Source organism: Martes martes (assembly GCF_963455335.1).
Source record: "Martes martes genome assembly, chromosome: 16".
In the NCBI taxonomy this organism is placed as follows: domain Eukaryota; kingdom Metazoa; phylum Chordata; class Mammalia; order Carnivora; family Mustelidae; genus Martes; species Martes martes.
In genome coordinates, this window is record NC_137904.1 from 63,638,274 (window position 1) to 63,664,507 (window position 26,234).

Here is a 26,234-nt window from a genome sequence, read left to right on the forward strand (position 1 = left end):
CACTGGCAGGAGACCAAGAGGCCCCTCCCGTCCGCCCCCATCTCCTCTTTGCCGCCCCTCCCCCAGCAGCCGGAGCTCCCAACCTCAGGGACAGGGTTGGGGAGCAGGGACTGGGGCTCAACCACCCCTCCAGCCTGCCCCTTCCAGACAAAGAGAATTCCTGAATGCCCAGAACAAGGAGCCCACCCCCCATCTCCACCGCAGGCCAGGCAGCCCGCCACCCTTCACAGCCACCTGCCTGCAGGCTGCCCTGGACCAGGCTGTCTGCTTTTGCTCCCAGGGCTCCCTAAGAGCCTGGCCCTGCAGCCTGGGGCTGGGCCCTACGTGACTGGAGCGTTTCAAAATGCGGCTGCTGCACCTGTCTGTGGGGAGGACCCCTGCCCCCAGGTCCAGAGCACACTCCAGAGAAGAGCCCACGTCCCAAAAATCCTCTCCTATTGGGGCGCCTGGGGGCTCGGTGGGTTAAAGCCTCCGCCTTCGGCTCAGGTCGTGGTCTCAGGGTCCTGGGATCGAGTCCTGCATTGGGCTCCCTGCTCCGCGGGGAGCCTGCTTCCCCCCCTCCCTCTGCCTGTCTCTCTGCCTACTTGTGATCTCTGCCTGTCAAATAAATAAATAAAACCTTTAAAAAAAATCCTCTCCTACTGGAACAAGGGCAGCCCCCATCCCTGGCGCCCACAAGGCCCTGCCCAAGGGGGCATCTGAGGCCCAGAGCCCTCCCCCACCATGTGGACAGGGGGCTAGACCGGGAGCCATGGGGGCCTAGGTGCGGCCCTTGGCCCTGCGTGCCCCGGGGGGACTCTCCTTCCTTCCGGAAGCCCTCTGCTGGCGTCCCTGTGGGCCAGTCCTGGTCCCTATCCAGAGGGGACAGAACCTTGGGGGAAGGGGGAAGGGGACAGGTGCCCGCAACGCCTCCCCTCCCTGGGGCCCAGGAGCCCCCGCCCCGGGGCCCCGCAGCAGCCGCAGCTCCAGCCGCTCCCATCAGACCCGGCCCATACCTGACGGTGCCGCCTGGCAGCCCGCCGGATCGTGCCAGCAGAGCGGGCGATCAAGTAGGACAGCGTGAGCATTGCAACCCGGCCCCTTCGCCCAGCGAGCTCCACGGGGGTGCCCAGCCCTGGGCCCCCAGCGACGAGGCAGCAGCCCCTCATGCAGGCAGGCCCGCCCACCCAGGCACGCTAGGGCTGGAATGTTCTGGGCACCATGTTCTCCAGGAGGTGAGGAGGGCAAGGGGAGGAGGGGCCGGGGCCTGGCCTTTGTTTGGGGCCTTGTTCTCGAAGCGCCCTGAGGAGGAGCTGACCTATACGAGGTCCCCCGCGCCCGCCCCCCATGACCTCACTCGCGGTTCGGGCCCCAAGACCCTGGGGGGCACGCCACGGTGTGCTACGGGTCAGGAAGACAGCCTCCCCGTGGGAGCGGTGAACGTGGGCCGGAGCATGGACCCTGAGGCTCCCAGGGCCACAGCCTGGCCAAGGAGACCCTGAGGGATCTGGGGGGGTGACCTCTGTCAAAGGCGAGGTCCCCATCCTTGCTGGGCAGGTGGGCGTCCTCTGCAGGCCCCCCTCCGTGACGCGGCATGCCAGAGCGGGGGAGGGGGGGCTGTTTCTGTAAACTGGGAGTGACACGGCTGGGGCAGGGGACGTTGATGGGGGCCACAGGACAGCCCCGCCCCTCATAAACTCACCAGGCCGAGGAATCTGCCCTCCAGCCCGGGAGGGGACGGGCGTGGAATGACCGCATGACCACAGGCCAGCACACTGTTCGCTAAGTCAGCAAGAACTCAGCCCATGTGGGCTGGGGGGGGTGCCTCCACGGGGGGCTCTCTCCAGCTTCTCCGCCTGGTCCTCCCCTCTCAGAGCTGCAGGCCCCCAGGGACGCCCCTCAGCCACCATCCTCAGGAGGGGACCTTAGCCCTAGGATCCAGCCCAGGCCCCTTGGGCGCAGAACCCGGGGGCCGGCCTCAGTGAAGACAGGGCTGTGCCTTTAGCCGAAGCTCCACAAACAGCAACGGGGCACGGTCCCCCCGGTGTCCAGCACCGGCACACGGCCCCCTCCCCGTGGGGCAAAAGGCGCCCAAGGAAGGTGACTCCGGCTGGCAAGGTGTTCTTGGTGGGGGGCAGCGCGTCGGGGCGGCTGCTGGTTGGGGTGATCGGGGCCCCTCCCACGGCGGCTCAGGAGCCCGGGGGCCTCCGCAGGAAGGCTCGTCCTCACTGGCCGATTGCGCCCAACCTGGGCACAGCACTCAGGCCACGCCCACACCGAAAGGACCCAAAGTGGGGGAGAGAGTGGGCTGGGGTCCCCGAAAGCCTCCAGGCCCCTCCTGTTCGCTGCCACCCCCAGGGGAGAGGCTGTAGGGTCCCAGGTCTGTATGGTCTGCAGGTGACCCAGGAGGGAGGAAGCTCAGCACTGAGTGGGCACAAGAGGCCCGACTCTTGGGATCCCGTCCCCATCCCCCTCGGGCCCCCCAGCCCTCACCTTGAACCCGATGCCACCCTTCTTACAACACAGACAGGCCAGCATGAGGGCGATGACAGTGAAGAGCCCGGAGAAGGACACGGCCACCACAGCCAGGGAGGACGACCAGGAGAGCTCGCTGAGGGGGGCGCCGTCTGCCGAGGGAGAGGGGGTTACCGGGCGGCCTCGGCGGCCCTGCCCCCCATGCTCACCCTGTCCCGGCAGCTGCACCCGGGGGCCAGCCGAACCCCCGACTCCCCGCCCACCCCGACTCACAGAGGCCTGAGCCTCAGCACCCTGACCCCTTGCTGAGACCCGCCAGTCCTGTCACCCACAGGCCGGGAGGCCAGGCCCCAGGCAGGCAGGTGGACACCGGAGCCGCCACCCAGGCCCCAGCTTGCGGTTCCCCGAACGGCCACCGGGTGCCGCTCTGGCCCCACTCAGAGGATGCGGGCGGGCAAAGCGGGCCCAACCTCCCCGGGGCCCAATCCGGGGGCTCACCGGCAACCCTCCTCGAGGTCAGGGTCTCGGGGCTATGGGAAATGGCCCTCTGTGTCTCTTCCAGACTCTGGTCACCCCGCCTCCCCAGGGACGGTCACCTTGCTAAAGCTCTGAGCGTGGTAACCCCCGCCAGAACCTCAAGGGGCCAGGAGGGGGGGCCCGGCCCCGCTGATGGGGAGGGGCGTCGGGGCTGGCCATGTGCCAGGCTCTGTGCGGCCGGGGGTCAGCGCCCTGACATGGGAGGGCTGTCTGTCCCCAAGAAGGCGGCACCACACTGGCTGGGCACAGAGTTCCGGCATGCAGCCTGGCGTGTCCAAGTTACCCTCTTGCTGAAGTGACCATCAAGGGCCCCCCGGTGCTCTTTCTGTCCTGGGGACAGCAGGGACCCCCGCTCCCCGCACAGCGGACCCTCCCCAGATCGGGAATGGAGGTGCCCGGACGACATACACGGATCCCCCAACATATAAAGACGGCCCCTGGATTAGGGCTCTGGGCAGCGCCCACCCCCCAGCTGAGCCAGGGCCTCGGGGAGCCCGGCTTGTCTGCTGCCCGCAGGACAGTCCAGGTGTCCCCTAGACAGAGGCAGTCCTGCCCCTCCTCTCCGATCACACTGGCTCCGGCCCACGCCCCGCCCCGAAGACCGCTGTCTGTCCGTCCCGCTCGGGCCCGCAGGCTTTCTCCCACCGCGCGCCCCCACCCTTGGCCCCCATGGCTGAGCTCCCAAGACCCCGCCACCCAAGCCAGCACGCCCGCCACACCAGGCCGATCGGGTCAGACCTGGTCTCAGCAAGGCCTCCCGGGGGCCTAACTGGCCTGTCCCTGCCGGACAGGAGGAAGTGAAGGCTCGGAGCCTACCTCCGGTGGTACAGCTGACCTCCGGCCGGCGTGCGTCTGCTCCCCTGCCTTCCACACCCTCACAGGACGCCAGGACTGCAACCTAAGATGGGATCTGGGAGGGCTGCCTGGAGGCAGGGGGAGTCTGAAGGCCTAGAAAGACGGCAAGCCCAGCCTGGGCTCCTGCTCGGGGCTCCAAGCCCGGCCCCCGCACCCACACACAGGTAGCTGGGGCCAGGCAGGGCTGGAGGACAGGGACACCGTGGCAGGGGAGCCCAGCTCGGCCTGCCCCAAGGAGAACCCCACACGGAGGACAGCCACGGGCTATGTCCCTGTTCCTAGAGGGGCCCAAGACAGACACCCTCACGGGGCCTCCGAAGACCGACTGTGGTGTGGGTGCGCGTAGGTCCCCTTGCTGGGCTCCCACGCCCCACAGCACACAGTCCCCAGCCCGCAGGCGGCGGCCACGGCGAGTCCTCCCAGGGCTGAAGAGCCCCGGCTCCCGCACCCCCCGGAAGGAGCCAGTGCCCTCGGGGACGCAGCCCTGCCGCAGGGATCCACCGGCCATGCTGCACCCTCCCCTCCCCCGCCCTCCACTGCCCCCGGGGGCTCCCGCACCTCCCTCTCCTGGCGGGCCCTGGAGCCTGGGGTGGTCTTCTGCCCCCCCCGGGTCCTTGAGGAAGGCGGCGGGCGCCATGGTCCAACACCCCCGGCCCTCGGGGCTGCAGGCTGCGGCTGGGCAGGCCCACCTCAGGAGGCCCAGCTGCAGCCTCTGCCCTCAGCCTCTGTCCTTGGCCTCGGGCACCCTGGGCCCAAACCCTCTGAGGCCACTGTAGCCCCGGGGACGGCTGTAGGAGGCGGGGGCCTGGCTGGGGGTTCTGGAGGAAAACCCCACGGGGGCTTCCGGAAGCAGCAGCCAGAGCCCACCGTTGCCACCCCCCGAGCCTTGCGGGCTGGACGGGCCACACGTCCAGCAGAAAGGGCTCCCCTCCATTGCTATCCCGCCCACCGCTGTAATCAGGTGAGTCCCCACGGGGGGGACCCGTCCCCAGCTGCTCCGTGTGAAATCACGAGTCATACGACCCCCACGGCCATGAGATCTAACACTCGTGACAAGTAATGACAAAAGCCAAGTGCACCGTAGCGCTTCCCAGCGTCCCCCCACACCGCAAACCGCGCACCGCTCTGCAGACCGGAACCACCCGGTGGTCCCAGCCGCCCTCCGGCCCGGCCCTGCCTCCTGGATGCACTCGCGTGGGGCGATTTGCGGCCGCGGACCCTGTCCTGCCGGTCACGCATACCGACCGCAGAAGCAACACAGACGGGGCCCGCCGGCCGCTGTCCATGGCTCCGCGCCCGCGCCTGCCGGAGAGGGTCGCCTCCTCCATGGCCGGGCAGCCCGGCACAGCCGGTCATCTCCAAGCGAGGTACAGCGTTCTGTAAAACCCCACGGCCACCTTTAGGAACAGTACCACACACTTATTGGGCACCTGCTGTGTACCGAGCTCTCCCTGCCAGGTTGCGAGGGGACAGAGCGTCTCCAGGGAGCTGGTGGGAGAGGAGTGTGGGGCACAGCTCAGAACAAAGCCAGAGCCTGGGCTGGACTTCCCATAAAAGGAAAACGTGACTTGCGTCCGGTCTGCCGTAAGGTGGGTGGTGTCCAGGTGGGGCTGTCGTGAGACAGGGTCATCCCCTCCCCCGTTTCCTCTCCAAGCGCCTGTCCTGTGACCCTAGGAAGCTGTACTTGGTGAAGGAAGCCAAACAGAGCAGAGGGCAGGCCCCGGCCCGGAGCTGATCCCATGTGAGAAAGGAACACATTCCGTGTGGCCGGGAGGACACGGGACGCCGGGGGCCGACAGGGCCGCCGAGAGCCGGCGACAGGCCGGGCAGGGGAACAGCCGCCTGGCCACTCAGCAGAGGAACCTCAGACTGACGTCGGAGTCAAATCAGAGCAGCGCAGAAGAAAACGGGTCGACGGCAGGTTTGTTCCCGGAGAAGAAAGCTCACACTCGGAGCGACGGAGGAACCACAAAACGCCGACGGGTTCGTGCGCTCTGTACTGGCCCCAGGTAAAAGGCACAGCGTGCGCCAGGATAAAGGTTCACAGAACGTCCATCGGAAGACGCTGTCCCAACCGCAGAGGACCCACCGTCAGCAAAGAATAAGAAAAGCACCTTAAGACGCCCCACCAGAAACAAGCCAAGTAAGCAAAGCCCGCAAGGAGACGTTCGGCCGCGCCCGACGTCAAAGGAGCCCGACGCAAACGCCAGCCCCTGCCACCAGCCCCCCAACCCCGCACAGCGTCCCAGCAGCGACGGGAAAGCCGGAGAGCGACCCGCAGACCCGCCCCTTGGGGTCGGCCCGCCCATAGGCCAAGGGATTCCTCGTCGGGGAATTTACCCCAAGACACTGACCCGGAGGACCCCCAAACCCAGAGCAAGAGCGAAGCCAGGAACGAGCGTTATCAGCACAGACCGAAGCCCCCCTCACGGAGATGCTCGTCCCGGTGACGCTTATAACAAAAACAGCCCGAACAGGCCCCCCGCAAAGGAAGGATGACAGGAAAAACCGACACACCTGCCAAGAAGCTGTGAAAGTGAACTGAAGGAGAAGCTTTGAACAGAGACAGCTCGAGGTCACACTACTCAGAAGAAGAAGAAAGGCCCCGAGGACGTGTTTGGGCACGAAGGGTCAGTTACAGGACTATGGGGCCATGGGCTTGGGCGGGGGGAACCCTGAACATACGCACAAAGTCCCCCAAAGGGCATATGAATGTGCACGGCTTAGGGGCGCCTGGTGGTGCCGTCCGTTGGGCGAAACCAACTCTTGATTTCGGCTCAGGTCATGATCTCAGGGTCGGGAGATCGAGCCCCACGTCGGGCCCCACACTGGGCACAGAGTCTGCTGGACATCCCCTCCCCCTCCACCCCCCCACCCCGTGTTTTCAGTTCTACCTCAATGAGGTTGAAACGAAGAGGCTGGATTGCAAAACCGTTTACCGTGTACGAATCCGAGTCACAACCATGTTAACAAACAAAAACCACGTGAGAGAAAAGATCTCAGAACAGAGCCTGTCCGGACGCGCAGTTCCTCTGGTCGTCCGCGCTCTGGGTGCTCTACGGTAAGCGTGCGGTGCACCTCGAATCAAACGTGCCTAATTTTATATAATGACCGCTGGCGCTCAGACCCGTCGTTCCCTCTTTAAGACCCCCACGGCCCCAGCACACACAGAATAACGCCCCGGCGTCAGCAGGACCTGGGGCCCAACCCCCGCCCCCCTCAAACCCCACCCCGGGGAGTCACCTAGCCGGAGGTCACTGAGGTCTCCCCGGGGACGCAGTGGGGACGCAGATGGGAGGAGGAGGCAGGAGAAGGGACAGCGATCCTGGCTCCAACCACCCGGGGACTTGGGTATTGGCCCTGATTCCAGCGGCAGGAAGGACAGTGGGCTGGGCCGCCTTCTGGGCTCTGGGGCAGATCCAGCACGCCCACCCCCTCTCAGCACCCACCGCGCTGTCCTGACCTGGACCCTCCTCCCCAACCCCAAGGGGGCCCAGGCTGGGCCTCCACCCCCTTCCTGACCCCATCGTGATTCCGGCACTAAGTCCGGGGCTCCAGACCCCCACGGCCCCCCCGGGCCCGGCCCTTCCCTCCGGTGAACCTGAGCATCACAGACCTTTCCTCCGGCCCCGTGCCAGCCACTCCCCGAACCAGACACCCCAATGCCCCCAGACCCCTCTTGTCTCCCCCCACATCCAGCCCTTCCCAGGCCATGACCACCGCCGGTGCAGCCAGGACGCTGCCCAACTTCAGGGGTCTGGAGCCGCCCCGCGCTTCCTCACCTTCGGCCAGAGCCACCTTCAAAAGCCCCAGCCCCGGCCCGCACTGAGCGCCCTCCGCGCGGACCCCGCTTGCCCAGAGTCTGGCCATTCCCCTCCCTGTCCCTTCAGCCTGAGGGCACATGCCCGGGGCCTGAGACACACAGGACTCAGGAACCACTTGGACAGAGCGGAGGGAGGGCAGGCCCGGGTCAAGCCCTCCGGCCTCGACACCAAGGGCCTCGGTTTCCCCAGGGTCGCACGGAGGGGCCACACCCTGCCGTCCGCCGGGCAGCTGCTCTGAACGACAAGTGTGCCATCTGACCCACTACGGTGGCCACGATTTCTCTAACGGGACGTGAGCTTGGCGAGGAAGTGGAGAGCGGGAAGCCTCGTCCTCCGTGAGTGACGCTGTGGAAAGTGGCGGCCCCTCCGGGCCCCGCTGGGCGGCTGCACTGGTGTGGGGGGTCAGGGGCGCGGCTGCCCGGGGCTGGGGTGGGGAGGGGTACGCGTGGCTCCCTGGGTCTTTACGGGGTGAGGGGAATGTTCTGGAACTGGGAATGCACTCAGTGTCCCGTTGTCCCCTCTGTCGTGGTTCACTTTAGCTTAAGAAAGTGCGACTCGAGCCCTACGATGCATCGGAGGCCGGGTCAGAGCAGGCCAGCCCTGCCCGACCCCCCAACATCCCCCAGCCGGCTCACTCCTCTTTCACCAGGTGCCCACAGCCCCCCGTCTCATCCCAGCCCCTCGGGGAGCTGCCCAAACCCCCCGGGGACGGCGGCCGTGTCCACAGCAGAAAGTCCTGCCCGTCGCGGCCAGATGCCCCAGCTGCTCACACCATGGGGAGCTCACTCCTCTGGGGGGTCCCAGCACGGCCCAGTCGGTGAGCCCTGGGCTCCTTTCTGGAAGTGGCCCAGCGGCCCTGCCCACAGGGACTCGGGCTCCAGGGTCAGCCGCAGGCCTGGGCGGGGTCTCGGCCAGGCATCTGAGGAATCCTGCACCAGCCCGCTGGCCCCCATGACCCGCCTGGTGACGCCAACAGGGTCCTGCCCAGGAAGGACCCTCGGCCAAGAGGGCATTCTGCTGAGTTAGCGGGATGAGGCCAGAGAACGGCGCTCGGGGCGGTGGTCCATGTGCCCGGGGTGTCGGGGCCGAGGTCCCAGAGGTGCCCAGAGTGTCCCACCGTCTGGTTCTGACACTCCCACCTCCCAGCCCCCCGCCGAGCAAGCTGCAGGATTTGGCAGGATTCTGGGGTTCCCGGGCGGGGTGGAGGGCAAGCAGAGGGAGGCCATACCGCAGACAGATCTGGGGCTGGGGGACCTCGGGGGCAGAGGCTCTCCACAAGGTTTGTCTGTGGGCCCAGACCTGGAGGTTTCTTCCAAAAGGAGGGGTGTCCCGAGCAGGGACACAGCGGCCCTCCACCGGGCTTGGGACTCGTGTGGCCGGGCGCCCCGCACGCAGGCCCCGGGCCCCTCTGCTTCCTCACTTCCCCCAACTCTCAGAGGCCAGCGCGACGAATGGAAGGACAGACCAGGGACTAAAATGGAGCCCCAACTCGTCTGTAAGGGAGGCTCCCGTGTGGGGCTGGGAGCGGCGGCCGGAGGACACGGGCCCACAAACGCGGGCTCAGACACACTGGCCTCCTGGTCCCCAGGCCCCAGCACGCCCACCCCCCCCCACCCCGGCCTCCCACGGCAAGAGCCACACCTACAGGACTCACCCCCCGCCCAGGGGCTGGTGCTGTATCCTGAGCCGTCCCGGACGGCCGCCAGGCTCATCGGACCACAGCCTAGTTGGGAAACTGAGGCCCAGCCTTCCCACCTCAGAAACTGACTCTGGGCCGGGGCCCAGCCCGGCCTCACCCCCGCAGCTGCCCGGGCTCCACCCCCCAGGTGAGAAAGGCCCAAGGGGCATCTGGGTGGGGAGACTGGGCCCCACTGCCCCCACCCCAGAGCCTCCCACACCTCTGGGGCCCAGAGGCCCAGTCTGCTCACGGGCCAGACAGACCAGGGCGCCGCCTGCTGTGTGCAGGACAGAGGGTGGAGGACAGGGTCGCACCCCAAGACAGAGGAGTGGGGCTGAGAGGGGAGGGCACTGCCTCCTCCCTGTGAGGGACGCGCGAGTGTCCCAGGGCGACCACCAGCTGAGGCACGAGCCTGGAGCGACAGGCCTCGAGCCCACCAACCCCCATGAGGACTCGCAGCTCCAAGGTCCACCCAGGCCACCCCTGCCGGGTGCCCCGGGCCTGCTAGGGCGCTGCGGCGGTGGACCCCGCCGGGTCCCGGCAGCTGCTCACGGGGTAGGCGGCGGGGGGGGGGGGGTCCCTTCCCAGAGCCCGGACCACAGATCTGCAGAGGGCAGCCGGCAGTTGGTACGGCCGGTGTCAGCCCCCTGCCCGCTATCCCTGTGGGTCGGGAGCTCAGACCTCCCCAGAGCCCATGAGGGGGCCCTCGGGCTCTAACTCCCCAGGGGCAGGAGGGCACCAGTGGGGCCTGGGCCTTCCTTCCGGAGAAGGGGGGCCACGCACCAGGCACTGGCGCCCAAACGCACATGTGTACACACGCACACGGCCACAGAAATACACATACGTTTGCTCACTCTCGCACGTGTCCACGTGTGCACACGCTCCCACCCAAGCACAACCACCACACCCTCCTACGTCCTCACACCCAGTCGCACGCATGGGCACGGCCACGCTCACAGGCTGTGCACGCACACTTGCGCACTCAGCGGACATGCTCTTGGCAGCACGCAAGGGGCCGTCCAGGGGTGGCCCAGCCCCAGGGGTTCCATCAGGATCCCGCCCAGGACCCCACTCTGGGGCCGGCTGAGCTGCTGTCCCTGCCCCGCCCCGCCTCAGGCCAGCTTGTCACAGACACAGGGACGGAAGGAAGCTCCGCGACCTCCGTGTCTTCCAGTGACGCAGGAGAAAACTCAGGCCTGGCCAGCCCCACCGACACCAGAGGCCCACCCTCCCACCATGGGGCCCACCCCTCTGGCCGGTCCCGGGACGGGGGGCTTGGGGGATCTGGTTGAGAACGGGCTGCACGGGTGCTGCCTCCCATCCCCCCACCCCGGCTCCTCCCACTTGGCCCCAGCCTTGTCCGCCTGTCCTTCGGAGACACACACGTCCGGGGCCCCCATGCCCCCGGGGGCCTGTGGGTAACACCTCGGGAAGACAGGCCTGACCATTTCGTTCCCCGGCACCCGCCGTGACATGCCGGGCACCAGGCCCTCCCAAGCCACCCGAGCTGGAGAGATGAGTCCTCCCTCTCTTGAGCGTGGTAAGGGCGGGGGGCCCTGGGGACAGCAGCTTGGAGGAGGCCAAAAGGCCACCAGGCTCACATTTGCTCGGGCCCCCGACTTCGCACCATCCTTGGTGCCAAGTTTCTGCCTGGACCCCGTGCAGGGCAGAGTTGGGATGAGGCTGGCGAGGGAAGGGGGGTGGCGAGAGCACGGCTCAGGCCAGGGATGTGCCCGTGGGCCCGGTAAAAGGAGCCCAGCTCTGCCTGCCCAGAGCAGGACCCACCCAAGGGCTGGGACAGCTCCCTCCAAGGCTAAGCGGCTTTGAGAAGCCGGAGTGCCTCTGGGCCAGAGACTGCCTCTTGCGGGGGCGGCGGGGGGCCTCCTCCCAGGAAGGGTTCAGGCTTCTTCCCAGAAAAGACAGCCCAAAGGCTTCACAGCCAGCGTTCTGGAAACGATGAAGAGAGAAGGGGAAGGTCTCCACGCGTGGCCGTTGCTGGCTCCAGCGGGGCCGTCTCCCACGGTGGCCTGTCGGGCGACCAGGGGCATCACGGAGCTGGGAATCAGGGAAAGTCGGGCCCCCGGCGCTGGCCCGTGAGCCATGACACTCGTAGCTGCCCAAGGGCTTGGTCCCAGGATATACAGCTGTCCCCCCCCAAGCGGATAAGGGAGAGGCTCAGAGGCGCATTCATGGACGAGATCGCCACACGGGCGACAAGGCCCCGGGAAGGCACCTGGCAGTCTGGCAGCTGCGCCCGGATCGGCCACAGCGAGAAGCCGGTCAGCGAGCGCCAGGAGCCAGCACCGACCCGTGAACCCGGGGAGACAGCAAAGACCCCGCGTTACACAATTTGCTGCTATGATGTGTCCCTTGTGGGGCGACCCCTCCATGCATGGGGGAGCCGGCGGGGCCGGGAATGGAGTGGGACTGGCAGGGCGCATGGGGTTTGTCCTCGGGGACAGAAGTGTTCTAAAATTGGTGGTGACAGTTGCACAACCTGCAAGGACGAGAAACACCACGGAAGCACACGCTTCGAAGGGGTGAGTCCCTCGGAACGCCAACCACATCTCGACGAAACCGTCACAGAGCCGCGGGGGACGGAAGGCGACAACCGTCCACAGCCAGGCCGCTGAAAGCTCCGCGCCGTGTCCCCTGGGGGGTTACTGTCCGCGGAGTGAGCGAGGCCCGCGACCCGCCACCCCACCGGGGCCATCCGGCGTGAGGCACCGGGTACCGCATCCCCAGAGAAGTAGAAGTCCTTCTTCCCCGGGGCTGGAGGCTTCCCCGGCCGGTCTCCCCACCAGCAGAGCCCGGCCTCCTGCTGGGGACCACAGGCGGCCCCAGAGCCCCGGGCTGCCAGCGCAGGTGCCCGGCACTGCAGAGTCACCGCATCCCTCTACAGATGACCCCCACCCTGACCCTCCTAGCTGGGGCCTGAGGCTGGCCAGTGGCCCGGGGCAGTCCTGGCTGCACAACCCGCAGGGCCCCTTGTTCAAGGTCATTAAGAACCGTCGTGCGGCAGGAACGGGGCGTGGTGCCCAGCAGGCCCATCCTCGGAGCTGGCCGCCCAGGGAGGACTCTCTGACATAGGCCCGTGTCCTTGGCACCACCCTGCTGCCCATCCCCCACGCCACCCCTGGCACAGGGGAGACGTCGGTAGAGGCCGGGCCTGGGCCGCCAGCTCCCCTGCTCCTGTCCTGACTCACATGGATGGCCTGGCTGTCTCCTCGGGCAGCTCCGGGCCAGCTGTCGGGGCTGCCCAAGGCCCTGTGCCCAGGCCAGCAGGTGGACGACAGCTGCGCGGCCCCCTCTTTGTGGGGAAGGAGGGGGCGCACCACAGCCTCCCCGGGGGTGACCAAGGACAGGCCCGGCGACATCCTACCACGAGAGGGGACCTGTGGGGCCCCGCCCGGTCCTCCAGTCCCCGGGACAACACTGCCACGCCCCACACAACCTGTGACAGGTGAGTGACCCCTCGGCTGCCCAGAACCAGCCCCTGCACTAGCCCTGTCCTGCCACTTTCTCTGCCAGGGCCAGAGCCGTGGCCGGGGCCTCGAGATTATAAGCCCCCACCACGCCGGGGCTGATGGGGGGACAGCGGCCCACGTCCTCCCAGAAACCCCCACGTGCCCAGCTCTGGGCAGCCGCTCCCACGTGGCTCTGACTGCTGGTCTAACCCTAGGGTGACCATCAGGAGACCCCCCCCAGCCCCACTCCGGACCCCCAGGTGCCCTGTCTCGGCCCCGGCACTGGCGGAGAAAGCCAGGGGGCTTGGCGTGGCCATAGCCCAGACAGACCACCTGGGGACTGGCTCCGGCCCGGCGTCCCCTGCCCTCGCTTCCTCTGCCGGGGGCGGGGAGGCCTCGGGCCGCCGCCGGGCCGGTGCCCATTCTGTGCGAGAGGCAGGACCGACCCCGTGGACGCGCTGGTCCCCAGGCTGCCCGCACGTGGGTTCCCTCACGTTCTTCCCAAGCCTCCTCCAGGTGGACACGGCCGCCATGAGTCGAGAGGTGAGGCCGGCTGAGGGTGCGAGGCAGGCCGGGACCCCCCGGGGAGGGACTCTGGAACAAATCACGAGTTGGGGGGGCAACCACAGCCCTGCGGGGTCTCTCAGGAGCCCTCCGTCAAGGCCTCCCTCCCTCTGGATCCTGCCGGCCTCTCCCCACTTCTAGAGGCCCCCCGGCGGCCTCCTGCTCCCCCGAACCCCTCTGCTTTCTTCTGTAACGACCTCAGCCGCTGGCCCCAGGCCCTCCCTGAATGGCAGGGCTTCATCTGAGCGCCCGACATCCACAAAGACTGTTTCCAAACAAGGTCCCCGCTGGGCGGCGATTACAGGGGTCGGTGGTGTATCCAGGTGCCCACTGAGATGGGGAAGAACGGGTCCGCAGAGAAGTCTCCCAGATAAAGGAGGGGTGCGTGCACCCCAACACAGTGACCACCGGGAGAGGGCCAGGCCAGCCCACCCTGGGAAAGGTTCTGTAGCCGGGTGACAGCAGAGAACCAGCCACCAGGACAGACGACTCTGTCCAGAGGATCGGAATGAGAGCAGGGGCGGGAGCTGGGGCCCAAGCGGGGCAGGCGCGATGGGGCTCTCCCCTCAGCCCGGACCCCCGCCCGGGAAGCCTTAGTGCCCCCGCCCCCGGGCCCAGGGCAGCAGAAGTCAACAGCGAACGGGGCTGCGGGCGCGACACCTGGGAGGTCAGGGCCATGGGCGCAATGGGTCCTGGTGGGGGCTGAGTGGGCCCCACGGGTGGGACCCCCATGGACAAGGTGGCAGAAGAGTCCCCACACGAAAGCCAGGGGCACCAGCACGCCTGATTCAAGGTCACCTAGGGCCAGGGAGGTGGTCTGGCCTTGGAGGGACCGGGGTCCAGGCCAGGCCCCTAGTCCAGGCTCTGCCTGATGGAAGAAGTGAGAAGTTTCCCAGTGGCCGGGGGATCAGGAGGCCACACTCGGGGCAAACTCGTCCAAGATGCCCCCTCTGCCCCCAAGGCGGTGACCCTACATTTGAAGCAGCAAGCTCTGCCCACGGGGGATGTGCACCCCTGCGTGAAGAGGTCGTGTGCAGGGGCACACACCGAGGTCACCTGCGTGTGCGTGTGTATGCGTGTGAGGAGCGCAGGTGTGTGCCAGCGTGTGTTTCCAGGTATCTGCAGGTGTGTGTGTGTGTATGTGCAAATGTGGGTGTGGGTCACATTTCCTCACTGAGAGCATGTGTGCATTCGTGTGTGTTCACACGTGTTCTCGCACGTGTGACCCTGGGTGCGTATCTGCTTGTGTGGGTGCAGGGCCCTCGGGGGAGAAGCGGCCCCCTCCGAGGGAAGGGCAGAGCCCGGCTGGAGAATGCGCCCGAAGCGAAGGCAGGGCCTCCCCTGGCCCCCTGCCCAGAGGGTCACGCCTCCCCTCGCTGGCCCGCACCACACGGCCCGCGCCCGCCCTTCCTGGGCACAAGGAAAGGAAGCAACACTGGGCAGAGGGGCGGCTCTGGCCCCCCCGAGCCTGAGCGGGTCTGGGGGTTCCTGGGGAGCGTCTGCCTCCAGTCAGCCCCATGGCAGCAGGCCGGGAGCAGAAGCCACCAGGGCTGAGAACTGTGGCCAGGGTGCATTCGCCGGGGAGCAGGGCTCCTAGCCCGTCCCCCGAGTGCCCCGTCCTCTCCCCGTGGAGGCGTGTCCAGCCCTGGGCTGGAACGGGCACAAGCCAGCAGCAGAGCACAAGCCCCTGGTGGGCGGGGGGAAGGGGCACTGGTGTGCCGAGAGCTTCCCTGAACTCCCAGTCCCACCATCCGGTCCTCTGCGGCCCCGAGGCTCGAGTATCCGCTCTGCTCGGTTCACAGGGCCACCGACCCCGGGGACCGTCCCGTGACCCTCGGAGGTGAGCGCTGCACTGACTCCCACCTTACAGGTCAGGACACGGAGGCAGCACAGAGAGGGCCACGTGACCCGAGAGGGGCGGGGTCCGCTGCTGGGGACCCCGGGAGTGGCGAGAGCCAGAAGGCAGCCCCTCGGACAGCCCCAGGCCGCCTGGGGTCAGGGACTCCGAGGCCTTCCCAGAAACCACGGCAGCCTGCGTGAGCCCTGCCCCCGCCCGGCACCACTGAGGTCCCTCAGGCTTCACCTGGCCAGTCCCCTGCCTTGGGACACTCCTGGAGGAGAGGTGACCCCCCTCCCTCGAGGCCACACCGTCCCCTCCTCCCGGACTGGCCCAACCACTCCCGACCCATCCCACGGCAGCCCCAGCACCCCTCAGTTCTTGGTTCCCACACCTTGCCCAGCTGGTGTCCCCAGAGTGAGGTGTCGCCTACGGGAGGCTGAGTCTCAGAGATGAAGGAATCAGCCCCAGGCCACACGGCACTGCAGTCACGCAGCTGAGGCACCAAGAAACCCCGCGCGGCCTCACATCCCGGGAAAGAGTCCGACAGCAGCCCACGTTGCCCCAAGAGCACGCACTCGGGCCTGGCCCCTCGCGGCACCCCAGTTTTGCCCACACCTGAGAGCGGGTGGTGGCCCAGACGGCTTCTGGTTTAGGTGCGGGACCCCCAGCCCCGGGTCTCCCTTGAGGCTCCAGCGCGGGCCCCTTCTCGACGTAACCACCGCCGTCACGGTCCCACCGTGAAAGGGACGGCCACAGAATCCCAAGAAGGATCCATGGCCAGGCCTGGTGACTTTGTGAGGACGCCCCACCTGGGCCCGGCCTCTCTCTCCACCCCTGACTGTGGGGCAGTCACGGAAATAAACTTCCAGATGGCCGGCAACACACGTCTGCCCTGCCCTCTGGGCTTGGCGGCCCCCAGCAGGGTCTGCACCCCCCACCCCCCGCAGCCCTCAGGAAGAACCCCTTCTCTCCACTTCGGGGATGGAGACGCCGCCGAGCCCTGCGTCTTCCCCACCGCCTCCTCTACCGCAGTCTTTGTTCACGGAGGGCCCGGCTTCCCCGGCCCTTAACCAGCATGAGGGCCTGGGAGGTAGTCGCCGCTGTCCCGTTTTACAGACGAGAAGACCGCGTCAGAGACTCCAGCCGGTGGGAGTGGGGCTCTGAATGCCTGGCATCCACCAGGAAGCCGGGGACCCCACCCTTGCTCTCCCCAACACCCACGTGGGGACCAGCAGGGAGCCCTGCGCCCCAGCCTAGTACCCGCCGCTGCCAGCCAGGGCTGACCCTCCCATGGGGGACACAGCTCTGCCCCTCGCTGCGCCCGCCGAGGAGACCTCCCCTTGCCCTCCTGACACCTTCTTTCCCTGTAAGTCATTGCACCGACACATTATAATTACATTGACGGCAGCTGTTTACGCAAACACTTGCAAGACACGCAAAGCCCGTTGTTTCTCTGAAGTGGGGGAGGGGTCAGGTGCCCAGGACACAGCCGAGGAGAGGGAGGGGCGTGCTGAGCCCCACACAGGGCAAGTCCGGGCTCCACATAGAGTGCAAGACGCTGGATGTGGGGGAGGGCCTCCATCCCAGGGTCAGTCCCCACGTGTGTGCGCGCGCGCACACACACACACACACACACACACACATCCCAAGCCTGCCAGTAGTTCCAAGGCCGCATCCTAAGGCTGGACCCCCACCTCCCAGCCGGCAGGCTGCCTGGAGCACTGGCCCTGGGCCACCTGGATGCCCGTCCCCGAAGCTTTTCTGGGCCTGGGGCTGCCGCCCTCCAGCCCACTGGGCCAGCTGGGGCAGCTGCTGCCCAGACTCTGAGCCATCCACCGGCGACAGCATGTTCTCCAAGCCCTGGGCCTCTGTTGCCTGGCAAGTCTTTTCTGAGGGACTGACACCCACACCCTAAACCCAACAGACAGACCTCACGTCAGCTCCCATCCCCCAGGAGCAAATGTCTTCAGATGGGGCCGTGCCCAGGGGACCCGGCGCATGGCTGCACACGCTGGGCCCGGCTCCAGGCAGGGAGACCCAGGAGAGCCCGTCACATGTGCTCCGGGCTTTGTTTTGGCTGGATTAGCCTGTGCCATAGCTCCAGTGACATGTGGGTGGGACTCTGGCCCCTGGGCCATGGCCCCAGAGCAGGGACTCCTCTCCCACGCCGGTGGAGGAGGGCTGGAGCTGGCCAAGACCAGGGGAAGAGAGCCCAGCCCCTCCTGGTGACAGACGCTGGCCTCTAGCCGCCCCCGGCCCCTGTGGCCACCGCAGCTGCCCACCACTGCCAGGAGGCCAGGCAGCCACGGGTAAACATGCGACTGGCGCCACCAGTCTGGCCGAGCAAGGCGCCGGACCCCAGGTCTCCCCAAGCCAGCTAGACGGGGCCACCTGGGCATCTCCCGCTGTCCGGGGGGCCTGGGCACCCACTGAGGCCCAACTCCTCCAAGCCTCTGCCCAGTGGACTCTGTCCTGTGGGGACCCACTGCTCCCAGCTCCCCATGTAGGCTGCTGGGTAGCCAGGCAGGGCTCCCGAGAACCGGCTCCCAGCCTGGAGAGGGGCTTCCTGCACCAAGACCACAGACAGGCAAGGGGCTGTGGCGGCCTGGGACCCAAAGGCCACACTCCCAACCCTTCTAGGAGGCCCCTGGTCCTGGCCACTTCCTCCCCTGGACACCTGGGGCCAGTACAGGCCCTCCTGCCCCAGTTACCTGAGCCCGAGGCATCCACAGAGACTGGCCTGCACCTCGGCTGCCCACCCCCCTGCCAGTGGCTTCAGCAGGGCCGTGCCAACACCAAGGCCTGCCCACCTCCGGCGAGCTGGGGGTCTCTAGGGGTCCTTCCCGCCAGCGGTTCCTCCTGCCGCGCTCTGCTCAGGGTGGGGAAAGGGTTAATTTCCATGCAAAAGAGGAAACCGCGGCTCAGAAAGCATCATGTCCGCAGTGGGGGGACTGGGGGGGGCACCCCGTCAGGCTGGGGGGCAGCCGCATTGGGCAGAGGGCTGGCCCAGGGGCGCGGCCAGCGGACTCACCGGGGTCGAAGTGCGAGCTGAAGGCGAAGCTGGGGTTGAAGAAGGACGACGACATGGCCAGGGCCAGCGGCGCGGCGGGCATCCCCGGCTGACGCTGCGCTCAGGACGCCCGGGGCCCCGGCCCGCGCCGCGCCATCGCCCGAGCGGCCGCCGCAGGTGCGGAGCGCGCCCTGCCCGCCGGCCGGCCGAGCGCCCACCGCCGCAGCAGCAGCCGCGGGCCCGGGGCGGGCGCGGGGGCCGGGCCGGGGCGGGGGCGGCGCGGGCGCGGGCGGCGGCGGCGGCGGACGAGGAGCCTCCGCCCGGCGGGCCGCGGCGCCGCGGGGCTCCGGGGCTGGTGCAGTCCGAAAACACCGGCGGGAGCGCGCGCGGGGCGGGGGGGCTCCTTCCCCGGCTGGGGGGGGGGCCGGAGACGCGCGGAGGGGGGAGGCTGGGGGGGCGCCCGGAGACGCGCGGCGGGGAGGGAGGAGGCGCGGAGGCTCGGGCAGGGGGACAGAGGGACGCAGGATGGGAGACCCGGGGGCGCGGGGGAGGGAGGAGGCTGGGGGCGCGGAGGCAGGAGGGGGCCCCGAGACGCGGGCGAGGCCAGGGCGGCACACGCGGGGGTGGGCACCGTGGCACGCAGGAGGAATACGAAAGCGCGCGCAGGGGGGCCCGGAGGCGCGCGGGGGCCACGCGCACGGGGTTCGGGCCTGGCACGCGGCCCGCACACGCAGGTTTCGGGGGCGGATCGGGGTCCGGCCCCGCGCCCTTGGGGCGGCGCCCGCGCGGGGCGGGGGCGGGGGGTGTTTGGCACCGGCCGCCCCCGCTGGGCCACGCCGCGACGACCGGGGAGGAGGCGGCCGCTGCCCCCGCAGGGAGTGCACCGCGCCGGGCACCCGGGGACCGTCACCCCCCAGGCCGCGCCATCTTGCACGGCTGCGGCGCCCGCTGCAGGGGGGCCCGTGGGGCGTGGGGCGCGGGGCGGGGGGGGGGGGCTGCGGCCAACGCCCCTCCTCCCTGTGGAGCCGGCGGAGCTGCGGGGTAGCGGGCAGCTGGGATTTACGTAACTCGGAGTAACGCGGCTCGCGCTGGGTCCTGCGTCCATTCATTCCGCGGAGGAGCACAGCCCCTGGGCAGGACCTGCTGGGGGCAGCGGTGCTGTGGGGGCGGGAGGGGCGCTTGCCCCCAGCAGGGCCGGCGGGGCTCTGCGGAGAGCACGGGTGAGTCAGTGCCCCCCGCAGAGCAGTCGGCCCCTTAGGGAGAGGGTGTCAGTACGTGACCTTGTCCTTCTAAGAGGGCCTCTTGTGTGGAAAGGACCGGAAGGCCAGAGGAATGGTCCCGTGGGGTCCCTGAAGGGGCAGCCCCGCCCCACCGGGGGCCTGGGGAGGGTCAGGGGATCCAGTACCTTCTTTCCGGCCCTAATGGTGTGAAGTTGCTCTAACCAGCCTTGGCCCCCAGGCCGAGGAGCCACAGGTGGAGTGGCCAGTAGAGGCCTCGTCAGCAGCAAATGCTCAGACCCTGGGGGCTTGGAAGGCAGGTGGCTGCCGAGGGTGGGTGGCTGAGGGCTGGGATCTGGGCGTGTCCCCGCAGTCAGGGACCTCTGCTTCCCGCCCGAGCAGGTGCCCCACGTACCTAAACCCCAACCAATCTGGGGGCGCCCCTTGGGGACAGGCAGGGGAGATGTCCAGTGGCCCTAAGTAGCCTCTGTCCAGAGCCTCTGCACCGCTGTGGCTGGCCTCAGTGAACAGGGTCAGAAGACAGTCCTCCAGGCCAGTTCCCCTGTGAACACACGTGTGTGCGCACACCCCCAGCACGCTGGGGCTCCTGTAGCAGAAGCCTCGGGCCGAGGATGGGCCCGATCTCGGAGCTCTGGGGCTCTGGACCATCGTCTGGGCGCCAGGCAGGGCAGGGGAAGACCCCGGGGGCTCCAGGTGCAACAATCCCACCCCATCCGACCTTACTGACTCCCCTTCCCAGCCCACCCCGCCCCCGGGGAACCAGGATCCTCTGAGGTTTTCCTGGAACCCGGAGCCCTGCTGCTCCCTGGGCATGGTGACCGTTGAACTAGAGATGTCCCAGATCCCTGCCACCGTTAGTCTGTTCCTTGGGTTAGGGCTCCCACGTGAGGCCAGGCAGCAAGCATTCTCTGCCACCCGTCTGTCCTGTGGGGCAGGAAAGCGGGCGCTGGGGTGCACGGAGGGTCCGTGTGCCCGCTGCCCTTCCTGTAGGCAGAGGCAGGAAGTGCTGTGCTTCTGGGGGCTCCACGCCCAAGGCCTCCAGGTCCACAGGAGCCTGCCCCACGCTGGCATGATGAAGCCAGCTGGGCAGGACCAGGCTCTTCGACCCTGTGGCGGGCACAGCGGAGCTACTCGGAGCCGGCCACGCTGCCGCGGACTCTCCCCTTGGCCTCCGGGCTGGAGGTCCAGGCCCTCGCGCTCTGAGAAAAGACAGGACAGGAAAGGACCCGCACACCAGCAGGAAAAGCACTGCTATGGGCACATCCTGAGTTCCAGGACCTTGCTTGTCCATACGGACAAAGACCGTATTTCCAAACCAGACCTAACAGGTACCACGGCTAGGACACGGATGTACCTCCTGGGGAGCACCCTTCCTCCCAGGACAGAGGTAGAGGACACAGGGGCAGGGCCAAGGGCACAGGGTGGCCTCTGTGGCGAGCCTCCTATAAGAAGACACGTGAGCATTTGGGCACAGGAGCTTGCCTGGATTCAGCCCACGACCCCACGCGCGACAGCTCCCCGGGGACGCTCTGCCCACTGGGACTTCACCCCCAGACCTGCTGCACGTGGAACGTGGCCACAACCTGGAGATAGGGGTGGGGGTCAGGGGCTCCTCTTGTCGTCAAAGGTCTGCCCCCGCCTGTGGGGGATGGGTGTCACTGAGCAGGGGACAGACCTGTCCCCCGCCCCAAGAACTCTCCTCCACAGCCGTGCGTGGCAGGGTGAGGAGGAGAGGGCTCCCGGCATTCGCAGAAGAGGCCTCAGAGGGCAGAGGGCAGCCCCCCCCGAGGGTTCCAGTGCTCAGGGCCAGTCAGGCGCCCCAGCGCCCCCAGGGGGACACGCCGGGACCTGGGAGGTGGTGGAGGCTGGAGGGAGCCTTATGCTGTCCACACGGCTCGCTGCAGAGGAAGGGGGGATGGGTTTCACACGCCTGGGACTCAGGGCAGGGCCGGAGGGCAGTGGGCGGGCCGGACAGCAGGCCAGCTCAGACCAGGGCAGGGCCAGGGCCACGGGCGCCGCTGGACAGAAATGAGACCAGCGGGGCCGCGGGGGACCGGCCCTCTGTCAGCGTGGGGCAGGGGTAGTTCCAGGGGCCTGGAAGTTCACACCGGGCCCCCCCACCTGTCACGTGCAGCCCTGGCAGAGGTGGACGCGGGCCGGGCCTTCCAGAAGACGCTCCCCCCGCAGGGCAGGTGGGGTGGGGCTCCACGCTGGGTCAGCCCCTGGGTGAGACCCCTACTTACTCATGTTTTCTGTTTGATTCAGGCTTTATTCAAAGCGTCGTTTCCCATTTCGCGTATTTCTTTTTTTTAATTGACATGAAATTCATATAACATAAAACCTTTTTCTTAAAAGATTTTATTTATTTATTTGTCAGAGAGAGACAGAGCACAAGCAGGGGAGAACAGCAGAGGGAGAAGCAGGCTCCCCGCTGAGCAGAGAACCCGATGCGGGGGCTCGATCCCAGGACCCCAAGACCATGACCTGAGCCGAAGGCAGAGGCTTCACCGACTGAGCCCCCCAGGAGCCCCAAAACAAACCATTGTCTTCAAACATGAACAATTCAGTGGCATTCAGCACATTCAAAATGTGCAACCAACCCCTTACTCAGTTCTAGAACATTCTCCCCACTCCACAACCCCATCCCGCTAAACATGAGTTCCTCACTCCTTCCCCATCCAGCCCTCGGCAACCAGCGACCCGCTTTCTGTCCGTGTGGATTTGCCGACTCTGGATGTCACACACACGGGACCCGGTGCTGTATGGTGCGCTGTGACCGGCTGCTTCCCCTCGCTGGGAGGTGTCGAGAGTCGTCTGTCTCGTGGCATGCGGTTCATTCCTTTGGTGCAGAACGGCCTCCCGCTGCAGGCACGGCGCGTCGAGGGCGCTCAGTGCCGCCTGCTGGGGGCCTCGGGGTGCGTGCGGACGGGTGTGTGGCGAGCGGCGGGGCAGAGTGTGTAACCCTCCGCCGTCGGTCCCAGTCATCCCGGTCTTGTGACCTCGGCTCAGGGGCAGGAGACGTTTCCCTGGATGGAGACACACATTGAAATAGCATCTCTACAAGCAAAACGCTGGGATCTGTTCGGACCCCACCTGCAGATGGCCGTTGGACGTTTCTGGAACTTTCTCAGCTCAGTGACCTCACACGAAGCTGTCACACAAGGTAGCATCCAGAACGTTCTGTGAATTTCCCAGTGATGCGTGAGCGACTCTCACACGGAGAAGGCAGGTCTCAGGGCTGCGTCCACACTGTGCAAAACGGCCGGGGAGACCGGCACAGAGAGAGCGGTGGTCGGGTGCTGGGAAGGGCTGCGCCCCGGGGTCTCCGCACGGGTGTTGGAGCGTGGCTCCGTGCGTGAAGATCAGTGGGCGTGAGGGGCCTCCAGCCAGCCCAGAGCCAGGAGGGGCTCTCAGGGTGCGTCCATCTCTGTCTCCCCATTCTCAGCCTGGCGACTGTCCTGCGAGGTCCCCTCCCAGCAGAGAGGCCAGCCCTGGCTGAGGTCACACAGCGCTGCTCCCCTGACTGCACAAGTCAGCGTGGCCTCACAGGGTTCCCTCCTCTCCCCTCACCTTTGTGGCCGGCCCTGACACGGCTCTCCGGCCACCCACAGTGACCCAGGGACGAAGGACAGCTCCCCGGCCCGGAAGCTTGCCGGAGCAGGTCCCATTATCCGGTGGCTTCTGGCGGTTTTTCAGACACGCTGGCCAGCCTGCACCCCCTGGGTGACCCTGGCAGGCCTCTGCCAGCCCCTCTCTGGGCCCACCACACCCCCACCACCCTGTAAGGCCAGAGGGCAGGGGGGTACCTAATCAGTAGACAGAAACTTCTCCTGCTGCCCGGTGCAGTCCACTCTCCCCACCCCCGCTCTGGGCTTGGGGAGGCCGGGCGCTGCGGGCAGTCAGTCTGCCCGGCCCAGCGTGGACGTGCCAAGTGCCAGCGAGCCCCTGGGGGCCCCAAGTGCCAGGCCGAGTGCCCGGGAGGGGCAGGGGCGGGGAGGACAGGTGCAGCCAAGCTGTAAATAGGCCCAGTGGCTACAGGTATAAAAGCGGGGGCCCCCACAGGCTCTGAGCACCCCCAGCCCAACCTGCCTCCCCAGAACCCTCGAGGGAAGCCAGGCGGAGGTGAGCCCTGCCCTGGGAGGGGTGGTTATGGGCTCTGGGCCCAGCCAGGGCTGCCCACGCTGCACGGCCAAAGCTCGCGGCCTCCTTCTCATCCATAGGACACTCGGAGGCCCAAGGGACTGAGGAGACCCCAGGGAGGTCCAGGGGAGGCAGGAAAGGGAAGGGGTGGCCCCAAGGGAGCTGCGTGTGCCTGGGTCTGCAGGGGTGAGCACGAGGGCGCGTGTGTGCTTATGTGGGCCCCTGAGAGAGTGCTAGGAGTTGGGGAGCAGGGCGGGGAGGGAGGCTGAGACCTGCTCACTGACCTCAGGGCCCCAGGTGCTGAGTGGGGGGCCAGGGAGCTTGGCAGGGCAGAGGGCCCAAGGCTAACAGACCCACCGACTCTGGCGGGCACAGGAAGTCAGCTCAGGACCCTCTGGGACCCAGTCCCCATCCCATGAGGTCCCCTGTCCCTGCCCCATCCCCCTGCCAGCCCACCCTGGGACTCAGGCCCCAACTGCTGGGGCCCCGGCGCGATGACCCTACCCCCACCCTCCAGCCCACGCAGCATTTTTTCTCATGTTGGCATCGATGACTCACTGGCAGAGGCGAGGAACAGAGCAGAGTCCCCGGGAGGGCCGTGCAGGTGGTCCACAGGGGTCTGGGGTGGGCCGAGGTCCCTGGCAGCCGTGGGAGGGCCTTCAGGGCACAGCAACGCTGGGCACAGGTGGGGGGGTCCTAGCCAGGCTTCCGAGCTCAGTCCTGCTTCGGCTGTGGAAGGCAGCGAGCTGGGAGGCAGAGAGGGGTCCTGTCCGAGGCGAAGGACGAAGTGGGAGCAGCCCCGGAGGCCGGGCAGAGGGCCGCAGGGCACCGCAGGGCTGGCTGGGGGTGGTGCCTGCCATTCCCACCCCCGGCTCTGGCGGGACACGTCGCCTTACCTCTGGGGGTGAGTGAGACGCCATCCCAGGGCCTGGATTGGGACTATAAATAAACGGCCAGCACACCGAGGCCCCAGGCCCTGTCCCCATGCCAGCTCTGATCTCAGGCTCCTCTGCCTTCCTGTGGGGGGTACCCCGGAGAGCAGTGGGGTGGGACCGGGTGGGGACAGACACAGCCCAGGGAACCCGGCGTGCTCTGCAGACAGGATGTCGACCCCGGTTTCAGCCAGACCTGGCCTGGGATGTGGCCCAGCCCCTCCTTCACGAAGCGTGGGACACTGGTTCTGGCCGGCCCAAGGGGCAGGCAGGGCAGCCCCTGCTTCCAGAATGGAGTTCTGAGATTCGGGGATGGGAACGGCGAACAGGGGCTCTGCCCAAGCCCTGTCCTGAGGGCCTCTGTGGCCCAGGTCTGCCCTGGTTCACCGCTGACCACCCGCACCCCGCTTCCCAGGCCGGCTCCCAGGCCCCGGGTTTCCGGCAGGCTGTGCGGGGACCCAGCTCCAGGCCTCCTTCAGGCCATAAATCCCTTTCCCCGGGGTCTCCCTTCTCTCCTGGCTCCTCCCAAGGCCCGAGAAGGGGCGCGGTGGGCAGGGGTCTCTCCGTTTCACGGATGCAGACCCTGAGGCCCAGAACAGCTGTGGGGCACGGCCAGAGTCAGGAAGGAGGTCGCGGTCCTGGGCCTCTACCCAGCACTCCCTGCACCCCCGGGCCGTCAGGTTGGACCTGCCACCTTTGACCTGTGGCTTCTCTTTTGGGAGGAAAGTGAACTCCCCCCCCCACTGTCCAGCCCCACTCAGGATGCACGGGCCACTGGGCTGCTCTTCCTGGCCATGGGGGTATGTTCCAGAAGGTTCTGCCACCCCATGAACTTTCGAGAGGGCCAAGGAGCTTCTGAAATAGCTGATTTGCCACAAGCCCCAGAACACAACCCCACCCCGGGGACAGCAACCCGAGAGCCCAGCAGGTCACAAGGCACCGCCTTGAGGGCCACAGGATAGCCTGGTCCCCACCTGCTGGCCCCTGAGCCTGCGACCAGTCCCCCACCTGCCTGGCTGGAGTCCTGGCCTGCCCTGGTGGCCCCTGCTAGCCACCGACTCTCCTTGAACCGACAGTGACACGCACATGTTCTCGGGGCCTGTGGGCAGATGCCGGGGAAGGGGCAGTGGCCCTCCTGGCTCAGAGCATCCGGGCATCGCTCAATCCCGAGCCAATGCACCGCGGGTGGCCAGTGGCCAGCTGGGAGGCCCAAGTCCGGCCGGTCCAGATTCTGGGAGAACAAGGCCCTGGCTGTGGGCCCAGAGTCAGGGCGGAAGAAGGTGGGGCTCCCAGAGGACGTGGCTCTGCGATGGGCCTGCAAGGACAGAGGGAAGTTCCCCGGCAGCATTGACGGGCCGGACGGTGGCCACCACGGCTTCCAAGCAGAGCGAAGGACCCCGTGTGCATCACCTGCTCTCTGGGGGCCTCAGCCTTTTCTGTGAGACGGAAGTGACCTTCCGAATGGCCAGCCAGCCAAGGGGGGGTTCTCGGGCACATCTCCCTCTAGGGCCCTGGACACCAGAGTCTCTGCACGGCTGCCTGCCCCAAGGGCTTCTCTAGCCCAGGGTGGGGGACCCTGCTCAGGACGCAGGGGCTGGTGCCATGCGGGGACTCCGTCTGCTTTGGTCTGAGCAGAGCGCCCACACCCCACCCGTGTGCACGCTCCAAGCTGCTCCCTGTCCACCACAGGGCCAG

The 26,234-nt window shown here is 67.6% G+C and overlaps 1 protein-coding gene across 1 annotated transcript in view; it reads right to left on the reverse strand.

Moving 5' to 3' along the window:
* The window catches only part of AATK (apoptosis associated tyrosine kinase), a gene marked incomplete at both ends in the record, with an annotated part of 30,852 nt that extends 12,520 nt beyond the window's left edge, over positions 1–18,332 (reverse strand). Inside the window, 2 exons of the mRNA XM_080826022.1 lie at positions 2,473–2,606; positions 18,251–18,332. Coding sequence (XP_080682148.1) covers positions 2,473–2,606; positions 18,251–18,332 — 216 coding nt within the window. The remainder of the gene's footprint in view (positions 1–2,472; positions 2,607–18,250) is intronic.
* Positions 18,333–26,234: the final 7,902 nt, after the last annotated feature.